Raw genomic sequence first — 16,939 nt, forward strand, 5'->3', positions numbered from 1 at the left:
ATGTGTACTGAGGACAACATATGATGATGGATTAGGACAGGGGAATATTAATAAAACCTTAAATAGATGGGGGGAAAAACATGATTGAGGAAAAATGGCTCCTACATTTTTTGGCTGCCTCCTGGAACCAAGCTAAATTTGTCGACCCCTGCTTTCAAAGCCTTCGAGTTTTGTATGTTTTCTGCAACAGGGACGACTCTGGGATTGAGGCAGATGGTCCTTTTTCTAAGCTATGGGACAGGCACCGATATATCCTCATTCTACGATTATCCTACATAATACCTCTGAGCTGTAACCAGAACGTAAAGTATGATATGAACCATGGATGCCAGAGAGTGATTTCTAGTCGCCATGGCGATCAGGGTTTATTGAGCTCTGGATTAAAGCCTCTTGGGCAATGGTAGACCTCTGAAGGGCCAGCATGGGTTGGCAGGGCCTCTTACTGAGCCCCATGGCAGCCTAGCGTAACCATCATTGTATACGACCATCTGATGCCGTTCACTTGGATGCCTCTTCACCTGTTGGGCACCCGCATTCCCACTCCCATCACACATCCTCTACCCTGCCTCCACACTCCACAACAATACCATTTATTGTTAATGGGTGAGCTTTTTGTATAATGCATATATGTTATAGACACCCTCCTTCTGTCTCCTCTGTGTAGTTACACTGCTGCATCTATAATATGCATGCTGGGGATGGCCTGCAAATCCTGTAAGAAATTGGTTGTTTCCCCTTTAGTACACAAAAAGCAATAAATGCCGTCAAATTGTTCAAAAATGCCCCCCCCCCAACTAATTCTATGTGTCATTTTATACCAGAACTTGTAGGGTGTATGAGTGAATGTATGTTATGTCTGTGCAAATCATGGAGTGTAAAGTACTCATTACAGAGTTTTTTTTTCATTTTTTTTTAAATACTTTGCTTGTTTCTTGCCACTACTATATGTTAAGCTTGTGACATAGTATGTGGTCAAATGCCCTGCCTGGACATTAGGGTTTCTCACAGCTATGACGTGAGCCCATACTTCCAAGGATGGAGGTTTACAAGTATCATTTATACTGCATGCTGTGAACAGTGACTACATTGTTCCTCTTCTGTCTCACTTAGTAGTGCTGCTTGTTTAGCAAGATTTAGGTGTCCATGAAAATCGGGGGTAGTTACATAAAAGGGCAGAAATTGGGCCATTGCCAGATGTTTGAGCTTAAATGGTGCTCACCGCACACAGGGGCTTCAGCTTGGGCTGCTGTGACTTGGGTTGCCCTGGTAGCACTTGAGTGTTTAATGGGAAAGTGTCACTGTCTGATGTCAGAGGGACCTGGGTTTTGTACCTTGCTAACAGCTCAGTGTGCTGACAGATGGATATGTGGCTTTTGTAATGCTGGAATTTCAGCATGTGACAAACTGGACAGTGGATTGCAGGTTGCAGTCTCCCTCCCCCTCGTTTCTGTATGGAGAAGTGTCAGCACTCGTTCTTGTCTCTCTACTTTACTCGAAGCAAAGTCTGAGCTGGGAGAACTAAGGTGCAGGTGAGGGGAGGGGAGAGCGAAGTGGGCTTTCTTGGTATGTCCCAGTTAGTGAGGGGCGGGTCCATACCTGAAGATGATGTGGAGTTTAGATGGCCTCAGGCTGCTACAGCTTCCTGACTCGCAACCAACAGTTCTCCAAGAGGGAGCACCCTTCATCTGGCTGGGTACGGCTTCCTTGCACCCTAATAAGAAGCCCCACGTGCGCGCTCTCCCGTGAGCTATTTGCAGGATGTGGGAGGAGCCCGTGAGAAATGACTTGCTGTCACCGGATCCTGTCATGACCGGTACCCTGACACGGAGCCAGGTGCAAGGACTTTCTACTATGCGACAAATGGTGGACCAGCTTGCACCCCGTACCCACCTGGTGTGTCTGATGTGCTGCATGGGTCAGTAAGTTCCCATGAAGGGTAGAGATGTAAGATGGCTGTCTGGTAGAAGTGCTGTTGTGGTTTCAAAAGTTCTCACTCTCAAGTTACTTCCCCCACCGAAGTCTGATTTTAGTATATTTAGCAATAATCCGTTTGCTGAGCTAACATCCGCAGGATGAAGTTGTGTATGCGTGTTCTATGTTGCAGGTAGAAGTTTTCTAATCTAATGTGTGCAGTCAGTCCTTTAACGTGCATCTAGTGTTCTGGTGCTGGACTAAAAAGCATTTTGTGTGATACAGCTGCCCCTCAATCAGAAAGTATGTCTAGTTTTCCTATCTTCCTTCTAAAATCAATCTGTATTTCTGGATTATGCAGGCTGTCTGTTAATCCTGGCAGACACTGGGCTGCACTGGGAATTTTGTTGGATTATGGTAATCTCTTTTCTGACGGACAGGAGACTCTTTATCTAGGGTGAGAGGTCAATTGCTCCCACCTTAGAAATAAAAGCCATTTTTTCCCTTTTGTTCTCCAAGTATATAATAATGCCTCAATCTTCCTACTATCCCCATTCTTTGCAGATGAAAGAGATAGAGTCCAGAAGAAAACATTTACCAAGTGGGTCAACAAACACCTTATCAAGGTACCTTCACTTTTCGTCCTCTTATATAATTTGCTCATTTGAGCAGGGTCCTCTCTACCTCTTTTTTTTTTTTTCCAGTCAACTTATGTTTTTCGCTACTTGTTATTTCCAGTTTACCCGTTGTACAGTGCTGCAGAACATGATGGTGCCATATAAGACAACAAATAATAAAATGGTTTATCAGAAATCATATTGCATCACATTTATTACAGCAGATTCTGTAGCGCTGGGGGAAATTGAAAATGAACAATAACATTGACTATACACAATTTGCCAAGATTAACGCATGTTGGGACATAATGATATATCACTTTATCATGTATGCTTTTCTTAGCCTCACGTACATGTATCTTTTGTTTTTTGCTCTTGCTTATTTTCTCTAGCATGTTCTACTACACTTTCAGTCCTCCTTAATAAATCTTTTTGTCAATCTCATACAATCATTTGGTATTCTCCTGTTAAACCCCCACCCATGTCTCCATTTTGTTACTTGAACAGGTTCGCAAGCACATCAATGATCTTTATGAAGATCTCAGGGATGGACATAATCTCATCTCTTTGTTGGAGGTTCTGTCCGGGGTCAGACTGGTAAGTAACTCTTCCTTGCTGCCCTTACATGCACGGTTAATAGACCATTCCCATATCCCTCATAGTGTCATTGCCATATCCATCAGAACAAGGACCCAGAGGCTCCACGGAGCCAGCGACTCAACCGGGTGCCATCCCGCCGCCTTCTGATGTGGGAGGAATCACAGGACAACCCTGACGACGCTGTATGTCACCAAAGCTGTCACTCTGTCAGATAACCTATTCAGGCCCCAAAAACTGAGGTTTTAGGGGTGTCGCAGTGGGTTATCTGACAGCCTGCACATTGGGGAAGGAGAGTGATGTGTGCTGTTTAATGTTCAGCATGAGGGGACCACACTAACCATGTTTATAAACTCACGTGTTTGCCAGATGACACTCTGCATGTGTTGAAATGTAGTGACTGCTGTATATCTGCAAAAGGAGACACTGGGTGTGGAGTGTCTTTTAACACACAAACTTCTGGCAATTTTTTACAGCACTACACCCTTCCAATAACCCCCAAATATTCAAATATTCTCACTTGTTTCCACTCTTTGGAACCCACCGACAGGTCTTCTCATGCACATTCCTCGTCTTTGTTGCTCTCCCTCTTTTTCTGCCTTTTCCCCCCACTCTGTGTTCCTTCTGTTAAACGTTGTTACCTTTAACTTCCTGCCCATTTCGCTCACCGCTTTGGTACTATATCCCTCATTTTTTCTTGTCATGTTCCTGGCTACTTTTGATCCTGTACATGTCATTATCTCAGTTGCCTTTTTGCTTTTCAGCCCAGAGAAAAGGGTAGGATGCGTTTTCATCGTCTGCAAAATGTACAGATAGCGCTGGATTTTCTTAAGCAGCGTCAGGTAATGGAGCTCGTCTACTGGGTCCTTAGTATAAACACCAATGGGACGTTGCCTGCAAAAGGCCAGCATTACCATAATGAACCTGATATTTGTTGATTTAGGTAAAACTGGTAAACATCAGGAATGATGACATCACAGATGGAAACCCAAAACTGACCCTGGGACTGATATGGACCATAATCCTTCACTTCCAGGTATGAAAATGGCATATGAATTTAATAAACTGTACTGTAAATTATGGTTAGGGTTAATTTAACTGACCCAAGGAGTTTGGAGGAAAGGCGAGTGATTAAATGATGACGTATAATTAAATATGAATTTTACTAAATGTTTCATCATCTGACCCTAAGCTTTTGCAGTGTTTTTTATTTTTGTTTATTTCGAACATCTCATCAGCTGGGAGACTATACCATATATTCACAACCTAATGTTAATTTTTACCTGGCATCAACCAGCTGATGCTATTGCAATCCAGCCCTGGGTACCATACACTTACTATGTCATCTCCCCAAGTGGCTGGGTCGAGGATTGAACCCAGCTGTGATCGGTCTAGTCTGCTAGACAGTGTGATTGATATTTAGTGACTGTGTGTGTGTATATATGTGTGTTTGTATATACACACACACACACACACACACACACACACACACACACACACACACACACACACACACACACACACACACACACACACACACACACACACACACACACACACACGTAATGGTGCATGACATATAACAATTTGAAACCAAAAGGCGAGGTACCTGCTCTAATGAGCTTACAATCTAGAAGGATGCGAGGGTATATCCAAGCTCTTTTGATTTTCCCATGTATGTTTCCCATGAAATTGTCAACATTACATTTTGTTGACTCTTTCTCTGTTTTCCCCATTTTCGCTGGCTTCAGCAAGGAAACTGATATAGAGTAGACTCCCGGCAGAGGTTTATGCCCAAACCTTATGTAATATTATGTGTATAAAAAAATATTAAAATATCTGCTCAGTTGTATTTTTCATAACAGAACAGAGTTTGGTTGCTGTTGTTCATATTATTCCTCTATTCTGCTGCTTTTACATTTGATGTACAAATAGCATTCAGTAACGCTTTGCAATGTAACATTTCTTGTTAAAGCTCTGCACTGCTTCCCCCATAGAGGCTAAATTTGCCTGCTCACTCCGTTTTACTCTACGTTCCTTTTCCTTCCACTAACCTCGTCCTTATTCCCCCACCCCGTCTATTCCTAAGACTCCCTCCTCATGCTGGGTGGGATTTATCTACCTCACGAATACATCGGAGCTGCATCCAATCAGCTCCAGGCTTGGTGTAAGGTGGCTGTGATCTGTGCACTGCGGAGAGATGCAGGGAGATGTCTGAGTCTGTAAGATGTCTGTCTGAGGCAAGCGACGAACCCTTGGATGAAAGGGGGATGTGTGGCCCTCCCTCTCCGGGGACATGTCTGTGCTGAAAGCAGAGACTGATGCCGTGAGGGGTGGATTCTGTTCTGTGCTGGATGCCTGGGTCAAATGTAGCACATCACGGCTCTAAAGACATGGGGAATACTGTCAGTTGTGTTAAAATGCCAAAGGAGCCCAAAAAGGAGCCGCATCCTGGGAAGAAAAAAAGACGTTTTTGGAAGAAGAAAAAGGTGCACTGTAGAGAGCCGCAGGTCCAGGGGGCTTCACAGAAGGAAAAGAGGGTGGAGGTAGATAATAATAATATGGAAGGTAAATGTATGTCTGCTGAAGATCTTGTGAGCTCCAGTAGCCATCCCGAGGAAGATGGCCAAGTGATTCAGGTTAGAGAAACATTGCACGGAGAGGTGCAGAGAGCTTATCTGCTGAACCCAACACTTATCCCAGGATCTCCACTAACTGGAACCACAGTCATAGCCCGCATAGTAGAAAACCCAGCAGACAGCCAGCAAAGGTCAGTCAGTGCCGTGGTAGAATTCGGCTGTGCGGGCAAAAGCAGAGCAATATTGTTACCTGTAAGGGGTGAGGAACAGCAGAAAGCTATGGTCACGGTAATCTGCCCCAGCACAGTCACCAGCTCTGGACTTCGCTCATCCTTCATGTTACCGGTGGAAATGGCAGAAGACACCGCAGCAAAAGGGAGTGTAGCTCCCACACGGCCATGGGGGCCTGATCATTCTTCCTCAGGATACTGCATTGATAACTCTTCACAGCCAGCGCAGGTGGGACCTGGTCCTGACACCTTTTTAGTGGCGCCCTCTCGATTGTGCACCCTGCTGACTGTAGATGGTGTGGAGCAGAGCACAGAAAGAGGCATTATTCCTGGTGCGGATACATGGGAATTGGTTCATTATAACCAGTTTCTGAATTAGTCTCTTCAGATTCTGCTGCTCTTGCAGATGTCTGCCAAACAAAACTACAGATCTGCATGTTGAAGAGTTTTTGTGAAAATGTTCAGGATGCAAAGCTGCTGTGAAACATCACACTTTCTATATTTATGCACCATGAGGAGAAACTGCTTTTCCAAGTGTTAGTAGTGATTGGATTTGTGATCTCTTCCTGCAGATATCTGATATTTATGTCAGTGGGGAATCTGGAGATATGTCTGCCAAGGAGAAACTGCTCCTATGGACGCAGAAGGTGACAGCTGGGTACATTGGGCTAAAATGCACCAATTTCTCGTCCTGCTGGAGTGACGGGAAGATGTTTAATGCACTTATTCACCGGTACAGGTAAGCGAACCCGGTTCTCTGGATCTTGGAGAGTTTCAATGGACACTAATTTTGGGATCAGGTCTTCATGCAGTGTCTTTTTCTTCAGACCTGATATGGTGGACATGCAGAAGGTGGAAGTCCAGAGTAACAGGGAAAACTTAGAACAGGCTTTTCAGATAGCAGAAGTCCTTGGAGTCACCAGGTTGCTCGATGCCGAAGGCGAGTGCTTTATTTTCTGTTTTCCCTTAGCTTTGTTGGCATCTGTGCATTTGTAATGTTACATTGGTTTCTCACCCTGTAGATGTGGATGTGGATTCTCCCGATGAAAAGTCTGTTATCACATACGTGTCTTCAATATATGATGCCTTTCCCAAAGTCCCAGAGGGAGCAGACGGTGTCAGCTGCACGGTACGTTTAGTATTGGTACTTTCTAGCAGTGGTTGGGACATCAAGCACACAAAGAGCTCCCTGACAATTACTTCTTGCCGCAGGAAGTGGATTCACGCTGGCTGGAATACCAGGAGAGGGTTGTCTCCCTAATGCAGTGGATCCGTCAGCATGTTCTTCTGATGTCTGATAAGTCATTTCCGCAGAACCCAGTGGAGCTAAAGGTATGGCAAAGCATGCTAATGTATAGAGAAGGAATCTTACATCATATGCATGATGAGAAAGGTGCTCATAGATGTCTGTTTATTTCTAGGCACTTTATAACCAGTATGTGCATGTGAAGGAGACAGAGATCCCAGCAAAAGAACAAGAAAAAGGACAAATCCAAAACCTATACCAGATGTTACAGGTTAATAAACACGTTTTCTTGCAAACAAAGCAGAGCATTTTCTTTTGCAACCACTTTGTTTAGTTATTTATCTTTCCTTGCTTTCTGTACCTCTTAACCCCTTCTTGTTTTTTTCATTCTTTTCTCCGTCCCCTTTGTTGCAGTATTGATTTGCTTTTAAAGTGTTTTATTACTTTACTATAATTCTCATTGTTTCATTTGTTTAACATTCCTCTGTTTTTTTTTCACTTGGTGTTATCAGTTTCATATTCTGGTCTGGTTTTCTCATGTTATGTACGTATATTATAACTCTTCCTCAATTTAGGCCTGGATTGAATTTGGCCGGATAAAGCTGCCCTCATCATTTCATCCAAATGATGTGGAGGAACAGTGGGGGAAGCTGATCCTTTCTATGCTGGAAAGAGAGAAGGTCCTTCGGCCGGCTGTAGAGAGGTAATTGTGCGTTGCTTTTCGTTGAGTGTTTGTTGTATCTGGGCATAGCGGTCACAGATTCTTTGCTTTCACAGGTTGGAGTTGCTACTTCAGATTGCCAACAGAATTCAAAATGGGTGTCTGAGCTGCGAAGAAAAATTAACATTGGCAAGGAATACACTACAATCTGTAAGTTGCTTTGGGGAGTTCATTATTCTTATTTTCATTTGGAATCTGTTTGCAGTTGGTGGACACTGGTCTCCAAGTGGGGTATCTGATCTGTATCATTTGATCATGTTTCTCTTGTTTAGAACATTTAAATTCTTTGCGCTACGTTTGTGACATGCGGTATATCCCCAGCTGCTGTTTTCATGTGTTTTTGAAGTAAATAACATATAGACTGTACTTTAGGATGCAGCCAACGTTGAATGTGGACAGAGGGTTCAACAAGAGACAGAAGTGGTACAGTTCTTGCAAGAAATTGAGTTGCTCCTCTGTCAGCTGCAGTCAGATGTTCAAATCCTTCGAGATGAGAAATACTTCCAGGTGGAGGAGCTGGCTTTCAGGTATTTCTTCGGGGTTATTGAATGTGTTTGTTGTAGGAAACAGTTGCGAGTACATTAGTATCAAAAAACTAATTCGCCATTCAAACGAAATGAAGCTTATCCATGTTAGTCTTCTCAACCTTGGTTTTACTTGCAGTTTCTCAAACTTTCGAGTACTTTGATGCAAGAGGGGTACCTCAGAACCAACTTGGTTTCATATGTAAATGGTGGATGACACTTGCTTTCTGCTGTCAGGGATACTTGTGAAAGAAACGCTTTAGCTTCTGATTTTTATTTCCACCAGAGTTCTACGGATTCAGGATGAACTCCTTACCCTTAGGCTGGAATGTTCTAATCTGTACAGGAAGGGGAACTTTACCATCTCAAACCTACAAACATCTGTTTCTTTGAATACGTCTTACCAACAAAGCCTTCAAACTTCACACACTTCTTCTGCATCTTGGTTCCGGAAGCCAATGAGCCGTACAGAGCTGATTGCTTTGTCTTCATCGGAAGATGAAGGCAGCCTGCGATTCGTATATGAGCTCCTTGCTTGGGTGGAAGAGATGCAGGTATGGAGGTGGAACAGTGTAAGATTTCTTGGTACTTGGGTTGTAAGATGCAGATAGGATAACGGAGGGAATTAAAGTAGCTTGATTGTGGCAAGACAATAGGTCCTGCAGATGTGAGTAAAGAAGATGCAGTTCTTTTGGAATTCAGTACATTTTAGTAGGCCGTGTAGTTTTATGCTTACGCAATCAGTGCTTTTAAAGACTGGTTACTGTATTTGTGTGCGTTTTAGATGAAGTTGGAGCGAGCAGAGTGGGGCAGCGACCTCCCAAGTGTTAAGGCTCAACTTGAAAATCAACATCTAGTGCACAGCAGTGTGGAAGAGCTGAGCTCAAGTCTTGGAGAAGCCAGAAGTTATGAAGTGAGTGTGTTACAAGCAGATGTATGTATACATTTAGGTTTGTTCTGATTTCAACTCAAACAGTCTAGTGTTTGTACATTGAGCTCAACCACTATGCAATACTATACTAGGTGTAATAAGAGTTTCTTCATGGGGACATGCCTCTCTTTTGCTTTCCTGGCAATTAGTGTGTGGAATGGACATTTTTAGATGGGGTTGTTGTGGTGTTTGCTGTATATTATATGCTGCTCTTTTTTTTTTTTTGGCAGGCTAAAATGTCACCAAATTTCCATAGCAGTTACCGAGAGACCCTGAATAAACTTGAAATGCAATACTGCAAATTAAGGGTGAGCAAATTTTGTAAAATCAGTCCCGAAACCTCACAGTGCTTTTCAAATCCAGTCCAGCTTAGACTGGCAGTGACGTTTGGCTCTGTATAAAATAACTGAAAGGTGTTCCCTTGCGCAGGAAACATCCAGTTTTCGTCTACGCCACCTGCAGAGCCTTCATGACTTTGTGTCCAGGGCAACGGCGCAAATCATTTGGCTAAACGAGAAAGAAGAGGAAGAGCTGGCATATGATTGGAGTGATTCAAATTCAAATATAGCTTCTAAGAAAGATTACTTTACAGTAAGTAGAAATAATTGAGCGTGCCATTTTACCGCGCAAGCCTGCTTTAAGCTGTATGGTCATATATACGGTCATATGGCGGCTGCTTCACCTCTCTATTTACTGTCACAGGAACTGACACAGGAGCTGGATGATAAGCAGGATGTGATTCAGTCCCTACAGGAAACAGCCGAGTTGCTATCGCTAGAGAATCACCCTGCAAAACAAACAGTGGAGGTAACAATGAAATGGAATCTGCGTTATGTGTTGGTGTGATCTCTGTCTGCTTAAAGTAAAGAGTCACACTTTCTAACTTGTGCTGTGTGGTAGCTCTAGTGTATATGACCGTAAAGTCCAAGATAGAGCCCTTTTGTCTGTGTAAACATTTGGTGAAAGTAAATTCTTGTGCATGCAAATTCCTTATCATGTAAAAAGTTGTCTAAAATCTACTGTTTCTTCAGAGTGTCTTTATCCCTTTGATGTGTTTTTTTTAGGCCTACAGTGCTGCTGTTATGTCCCAGTGGCAGTGGGTCCAGCAGCTTTGCCTTTGTGTAGAGCAACATGTGAAGGAAAATGCTGCGTATTTTCAGGTAACTTTTGTTGTTGTATACTGCCCGACTTTTCTCTTTTTAGTGGTGTATCTGTTTTATGTCTACAATGATTGGCCACTCGTTTTCTTCTTACAGTTCTTCAGTGATGTACGGGAATCAGAGGCTTACCTGCGAAATCTGCAGGATTCAATCAAGAGGAAATATTCCTGTGACCGGAACACTAGTGTTAATCGACTTGAAGACATTCTGCAGGACTCCATGGTAAGAGACTTCAAATTTCTCCTACCAAAGTTTTTCTTTCTTTTTGTAACCATCATGTATTTAAGATGTTTCTTTTCTACTTAGGATGAGAAGGAGCAGCTAATTCAGTCCAGGAGCTCAGTTGCTAGTCTAGTTGGAAGGTCCAAAAACATTGTCCAGCTGAAACCCAGGAATCCAGAGCATGGTCTCAGTGGCACATTGCCTATCAGAGCCATATGTGACTATCGTCAAATAGAGGTATGGGTTTGCGAAACACGCCTGCCAAGGAAATGGACAAAGCTTTTATTGTGCTCATCTTCTGATTGGTAATATGTTGCTGTTCTTAGATAACAATTGCAAGGAATGAAGAATGTGTATTAGAAGATAATTCCCAGAGGACAAAGTGGAAGGTGATTAGCACTTCAGGCAATGAGGCTATGGTGCCCTCTGTCTGCTTCCTCATCCCACCTCCCAACAAGGATGCAGTAGAAATGGCTAGCAGGTAAATCAAGTTTATTTTCGGATGTAACACATTCTCGGTGACTCTGTTTTCTACACCTGTGCAACACTACGTAGATAGCTTCTGACACTACTTGTTCTGTGCAGGGTGGAGCAGCTGTATCAAAAAGTGATGTCTCTGTGGCACCAATTACACATCAATAATAAAAGTTTGCTTTCCTGGCACTACCTTCGGAAAGATGTGGATATTGTGCAAGGATGGGCCGTGGAAAAAGTGAGTGGTCAGTGAGCCTTGATTGAGCACCACTGGTGATTTGTTAGATCGACAATTAATGCTCTTCTGTCTTTAGCTTAGGGTTCTGCCTCTGGCAGAGCGTCTTCAGACGCTTTCCATCCTCCAGTCACATCTGGATGACTTCTTGGAAGACAGTAAGGACTCGCAAATTTTCACGCAAACGGATCGGCTAAGCATGGAGCAGGAAGTGGACAATTGTAAAGAACAGTGCCGGAAATTTGTGGATCTGATAGAGACTGGTGAGAAATGTGAATCGAGATTGCGTGCTTTTAAAATGTATTATCTTTTCGGGTTGAATCTAACTTTTCTTGTATAGAGTCATGTAACCTTAAAGGACCTCACAGGTTTCTTTAAATGGCAGTTGTTAACCATCTGACTAAGGGATCTCTGAGGTCCTGAATCCTGAGTTACTCAAAATATACCCAGCTTAGCAGTAAGTCTCTTACTGTCTCTGAGACCATTATCTCTATATCCATTTTTATTTTTTAGAGCATGATAAATGATAGGGAATGTTTAGTAGAGAACTGTTGTAGAGGTCGTCTGTATTCCATAGATAAATTGACTGGATTTCAGTCCTATTAACAGACCCGGATTTGTAAATTTGGCCCCACGGGCCTGTTTACCACATCCTTATGCCACTTTATAGCTGATTGCTTCCTGATCAATGGTAGCAGAAGATGATTGTGATTGTGTCAGGCTCTTTATATACATGTACATGTGTTGCGAGAGGACAGTGGAATAACTATTTTCCTAAGGGCAATTTCCAAGTACCCTCTGACTAAATTTAGAATGCTAAATTTGAGTTCAATTTTCAGTCTGTCCTGTGATGGCAAATAGTTTTTAGCAGTGTCATTAAATATCAGGTCGAGATCTGGTGTCCGAAATGCTGTGGTTAGAATGGGCTTCATTGAACATTGGTTAGTGCAGCTGCATTACCAGGCAAGCTTGAATTAACTTAGTATGTTCTGAGCTCACACTTTTTCTTGTATTTACAGGAACTGTTTTATTGACTACTGTATCAAGTTATTTTCCCATTAGTTCCCCATTTTAAGTTGTGATTTTTGAATAACTTTATGTTCTGCTGTTTGTTTTTCCCTTTCTGTGTAGAAGATAAAGATGAATGTGTAGCTCAATCCTATTTATCGGAGCTCCAGAACATCCAGTTGCATCTGGAAGATTGTGAACAGCGGCTGGTGAAGAAATTACAGAGTCCATACAATAGCGATGCTGATGCTATGCACGACAACGCTATCCTTATATCCGAGCAAGAGGTCTGTGCAGTCTTAGAATTTTAGATATTTAGAATCCTCTTCAGTATCAAATACATAACCGTAATTATTCCTGTGTTGTACCACAGAGGATGCAAGAAGAGTTGAAGAGATTAAAATCCGAGTTGTCTATGGTTTCTGAGCGGTGTGATCATTTCCTGCACAAGTCACCTTCTGCCTCAAGCACCCCAAATGTGCGCTCCCAGCTGGATCTAATTGTTGGGAAGATGGAGAATGTGTATGGGCTGTCTTCTGTGTTTCTAGAGAAGTGAGTATGTTGAGCTAGACAGCTCCATAGAACATACATAGCTGTATACTGCATTGTACACTGGTAGTGCACAGGGAATCTAGTTTTTCTTTTTTTTGTGGGGTTTGCTTAGTGCCCCCCTTGTATATTAAATCTACTTTGTTTAACCATGATTACAGAGAGTGATGTTGGACTGATTTACATCAAGTTTTATGCATTTTAGGCAGCCCCAAAGACTTCCGGTTAACATCTTTTTTTTTTTTTCTGCTTATTGTTCATGTATGACTTTGTCTCTTTTCATTTGTCAGGCTAAAGACAGTAGATGTGGTTATCAGAAGTCTGCAAGGAGCAGAAGCCCTGGTTAAAGGATTTGAGGCAAGATTAACTCAGGAGGACTCTATTCCCGCAGATCCTGCAGCTATTCAGTGCCAGCAAGATACACTGCAGGTATGCTATAATATGGTTATTCTCGATGGACAATGTACAGATGAGCTGCAGAAGCTGCTTTATTAATTACACCATTCTCTTTAATATCATGCAGTTATGGCTTAAAGAGGCAGAGGAAAAAGAGCGCATAATCCTTGCCCTCGAGGAAGATATTGCAAAGTCTAAAGGAGTGAAAGAGCGTTTGCAAGAGAAGAGCCAGGAGCGCAGTCTAGATGTGGAGCACTACCTAGAAAGAACAACCAAGCTCCGGGAGCGATGGAGTGGAGCGCACACTCAGATGGAGACACGGTATAATCGCCTTGTCTTTCACTCTTTCTTTAATCCCTTCTTGCTTATTGCCAAATGCCAAACCATAAAGTACATTTTCATTTACTGAGCGAAAATAAAGTTGGTGTATTTTGTAGAAGTTTAATTTTAATACTTCAGTTATACATTTTCTTGTAGCTGTTTACCCTTCATAAAATAACCTTTTTTCCTCCTCATTTGCGTTATCTAGATCATCCTGTCTTGTTTTTGTTTTTTTTTAGCCAAATGGAACTGGCTGGAATACAAGAAGTGCTTAGAAATTACAGAGACCGCCACAATAGTCTCATCCACTGGCTTGAGACCACCAAATCACAGCAAGAGATGATGAAGCTCGGCCAGTCTGAGGACAGGAGGGTCTTATCGGAGCAGTTGAGCCAGCAGACGGTAAACACAATATAGGGGGGTATCATTTTATCTCATTATTTGTTCTGATACTTTCATGTTGTTGCTCCATAAAGTTTTTTCTGTTATCCCCTTCTGTATCATCAGTCGTATAGCGGCATATTCTACTGTTAATATTAGTAAGGTGTCCAAAATCAGTTTCCTTAAAGAGCACATCATCCTGCTTTATTTCCTCTGGAGATTGTCAAGAGGTTGCCGACATGCAATTCCATTACGATGGTACACAAATGGTTTAACCATTATTTGCTTATATTTTGCCTCCAGGCTCTAGTGACTGAAATTGAAAAGAATCAGTCCCGCCTGGATGATTGTCAGTCCCTATCCCAGCAATACTCTGTGTCTGTAAAGGTGAGTTTGAGAATCTGATGGTTTCTGTGCGTGTGCAGAGACTGAAATGTGATTTCTGCTTATTAAAAATATATTTGCATTTTCACCTTGGATAATACACATCTAGCTTTTTTATTTTTAATTGAGCCTGCAAGATTTATCTACTCTTTAACCTAGATATCTCATTTGCAAAATGGAAGCAGACTTTGAGAAAATCCATATGAATAAACTTTTCCTGTTTACCATAACATTTTTTTGTTTTGGGGTGCAGGATTATGAATTGCAGCTGATGACTTACAAAGCATTTGTGGAGTCACAGCAGAAGTCACCAATGAAGCGCAGACGGATGTTTTCATCCTCTGATGTCATTACACAAGAGGTAATTCAATTACATTCCTACTCTGGTGGTGTTTTCCTGTTCAAAGTAAGTTCTAATAGCACCTCTACTTTGCGCAGTTCATGGACCTCCGCACTCGGTACACGGCCCTTGTGACTCTGACTACACAGCACGTCAAGTATATCAGTGATTCCTTGAGGAGGCTCGAGGAGGAAGAGGTGACAGTTCTGTTTCAGTCCTTTTTTCCTTGTGTTCATTCCTGGCACACGCTGTTTTCGCCTTCTCTTCTGAAACTTTGTTAGAAATGCCACACTGTCTTGGGCAGCTGTATTTTTCTAATCCAATTTTTCTAAAATTATGATATATTTGGGTAGGGCCAATCTTCTTGTTTTTACTTTTTAATACACCGTAGCCTTTTTAAAACCATAGGATTTCATATCCTATGTTAATGTTGCAATCCTAACCTCTTCTTCATACCTGCAGAAACTACTTGAGGAAGAGAAGGAGAAGCACGTTGAGGATCTGAAGCATCTCTCCAGCTGGGTGTCTGGCCTGTCGCAGGTGCTATCACCCCCCCGAGGTGATCGGGTTGATATAAGGAAGTCCATTTCTGAACAAAAGGTATGATAAACCAATTAGTTTAAAATGCCACCTTTTTACACTCCTCAAGCCCACAATTGTATTATGTCCTCTGTACTTTGTATAGTATGCCTCTTTTAATCCATCCTCCATTACATAGTCTCTCACTTTTTTTATACAGATCCATAATCCCCAAATTTAAAGTTTCAATTGGTTGTATCACGTCCAGAATAATAGTCATAGAACCTTGTCCTAAAATTTCTTTTGGTTTAATTTCTTTCCACAGGCTCTCCATGAAGATCTTTTGTCTAAAAAGGAGCACATTTTGGATTCTGTGAAATCCATGCAGATCTTCATGGCCAAAAACAGTGATAGGTAAGGGCTTATGTCCAGTTTCTACTCACTCTGTCCGCCAAGCTTGAAATGCCCAGCAAATCCCTTCTCTGTCTACAGGTTGTCAGCTGGGGAAAAAGAAGACATCTCTAAACAGATTCAGGAATTGAAGGAAACCTACGACAAGTTGTGTGAGGAATCTGATAACCAGATACAGCAGCTACATAGCCATCTGGCACAAGAGGCAGATCAGAAGGTACACAACACTTATACTGATTTATATGCATATAATTTAATGTATTTTTTTATGTACACATGTATATGTTTTCTGATATATTTTATATTATGTGTAGACATGTGCTAGACCATACATATTCTATAATGTGAAAAGTCTGGTCTTGTTTTGTATGTTCTAAAAGTACTTGTTCTCATTCTGTTGCCTGTTTGGAGAGCGAGGAGTAGAGGCTACATCAGTTCAAAGTGAACAAGACAGTTAAGTGTAATGATCTTTAAATGTTCAGTTGATAGCTAATTTATCTTTTCCCCTCTAAAAATAAATCCCTGTGATTTACCCATATAATGTACCCATGTCTACGTACTTTTCATGTTTGGGTTTTGTATCACCCATAACATTAATATCGTGATATAAGCCATGGCGCTTCCTACTCACTCTAATATTTATGTCCTCCAGATGAAAACAGAAACTAATTTTCGGAATAGTTTGGAAAACAGTTGACCCACTTTTGCAATAAAATCAATGCCACGATCGATGTTGAATTGCCAATGTCTTTCATTATTATATGATATTTGGTAATCCTGTATTTACAGCAGTTTAGCAGTATTTTTGCTTAGTAAGTCGTACCGAGTAGTCTTGTTACGAAGCTGTTGGCGCACTTTAATCCTCCCACTCCTCACAGGCGACTCTCATATCAGTTTAATACTGCCTGGACCGTATGCTGAGTTCATGTCTTGTCTCTCACTGTTGTCTCTCATTCTAACCCCCATACGCCTGAGTTGTTTAAGACACTAAAGTGTTTGCACATTTGTCTGTTTTCTGTTTTGCTTTTAACAAAACTTGTTGAAAAGAGGAGCACCATTAACCAAAGTGGAAGGTCACTGTTTGTACTGAGCACGATGTGTCCTCTTTATGTCGTAAAAAAATAACTGGCTTCCCTGCTTATGAGTTTAACTAACAGTCCAGAGTGTACACTTATACCCCGTG

At 42.0% G+C, this 16,939-nt stretch overlaps 1 protein-coding gene across 1 annotated transcript in view; it reads left to right on the forward strand.

The window, feature by feature from the left end:
- Positions 1-16,939, forward strand: part of LOC149286297 (microtubule-actin cross-linking factor 1, isoforms 1/2/3/4/5-like) — a gene marked incomplete at its 3' end in the record, with an annotated part of 89,176 nt that overhangs the window by 23,379 nt on the left and 48,858 nt on the right. Inside the window, exons 2-35 of the mRNA XM_089494327.1 lie at positions 2,476-2,537; positions 3,036-3,125; positions 3,890-3,967; positions 4,069-4,161; positions 6,507-6,673; positions 6,762-6,874; positions 6,957-7,063; positions 7,147-7,266; positions 7,356-7,451; positions 7,756-7,883; positions 7,958-8,051; positions 8,274-8,428; positions 8,712-8,979; positions 9,210-9,338; positions 9,587-9,664; positions 9,786-9,947; positions 10,059-10,163; positions 10,421-10,516; positions 10,613-10,738; positions 10,823-10,975; positions 11,065-11,219; positions 11,324-11,450; positions 11,527-11,710; positions 12,579-12,742; positions 12,829-13,007; positions 13,295-13,433; positions 13,528-13,721; positions 13,961-14,123; positions 14,406-14,489; positions 14,740-14,847; positions 14,925-15,023; positions 15,289-15,426; positions 15,671-15,759; positions 15,838-15,973. Of these exons, the coding sequence (XP_089350453.1) occupies positions 2,476-2,537; positions 3,036-3,125; positions 3,890-3,967; positions 4,069-4,161; positions 6,507-6,673; positions 6,762-6,874; positions 6,957-7,063; positions 7,147-7,266; positions 7,356-7,451; positions 7,756-7,883; positions 7,958-8,051; positions 8,274-8,428; positions 8,712-8,979; positions 9,210-9,338; positions 9,587-9,664; positions 9,786-9,947; positions 10,059-10,163; positions 10,421-10,516; positions 10,613-10,738; positions 10,823-10,975; positions 11,065-11,219; positions 11,324-11,450; positions 11,527-11,710; positions 12,579-12,742; positions 12,829-13,007; positions 13,295-13,433; positions 13,528-13,721; positions 13,961-14,123; positions 14,406-14,489; positions 14,740-14,847; positions 14,925-15,023; positions 15,289-15,426; positions 15,671-15,759; positions 15,838-15,973 (4,379 nt within the window). The remainder of the gene's footprint in view (positions 1-2,475; positions 2,538-3,035; positions 3,126-3,889; positions 3,968-4,068; positions 4,162-6,506; positions 6,674-6,761; positions 6,875-6,956; positions 7,064-7,146; positions 7,267-7,355; positions 7,452-7,755; positions 7,884-7,957; positions 8,052-8,273; positions 8,429-8,711; positions 8,980-9,209; positions 9,339-9,586; positions 9,665-9,785; positions 9,948-10,058; positions 10,164-10,420; positions 10,517-10,612; positions 10,739-10,822; positions 10,976-11,064; positions 11,220-11,323; positions 11,451-11,526; positions 11,711-12,578; positions 12,743-12,828; positions 13,008-13,294; positions 13,434-13,527; positions 13,722-13,960; positions 14,124-14,405; positions 14,490-14,739; positions 14,848-14,924; positions 15,024-15,288; positions 15,427-15,670; positions 15,760-15,837; positions 15,974-16,939) is intronic.

This window comes from Sceloporus occidentalis, unplaced genomic scaffold (assembly GCF_023333645.1).
Source record: "Sceloporus occidentalis isolate IW3139 unplaced genomic scaffold, rSceOcc1.0.p SCAF_71, whole genome shotgun sequence".
NCBI lineage: Eukaryota > Metazoa > Chordata > Lepidosauria > Squamata > Phrynosomatidae > Sceloporus > Sceloporus occidentalis.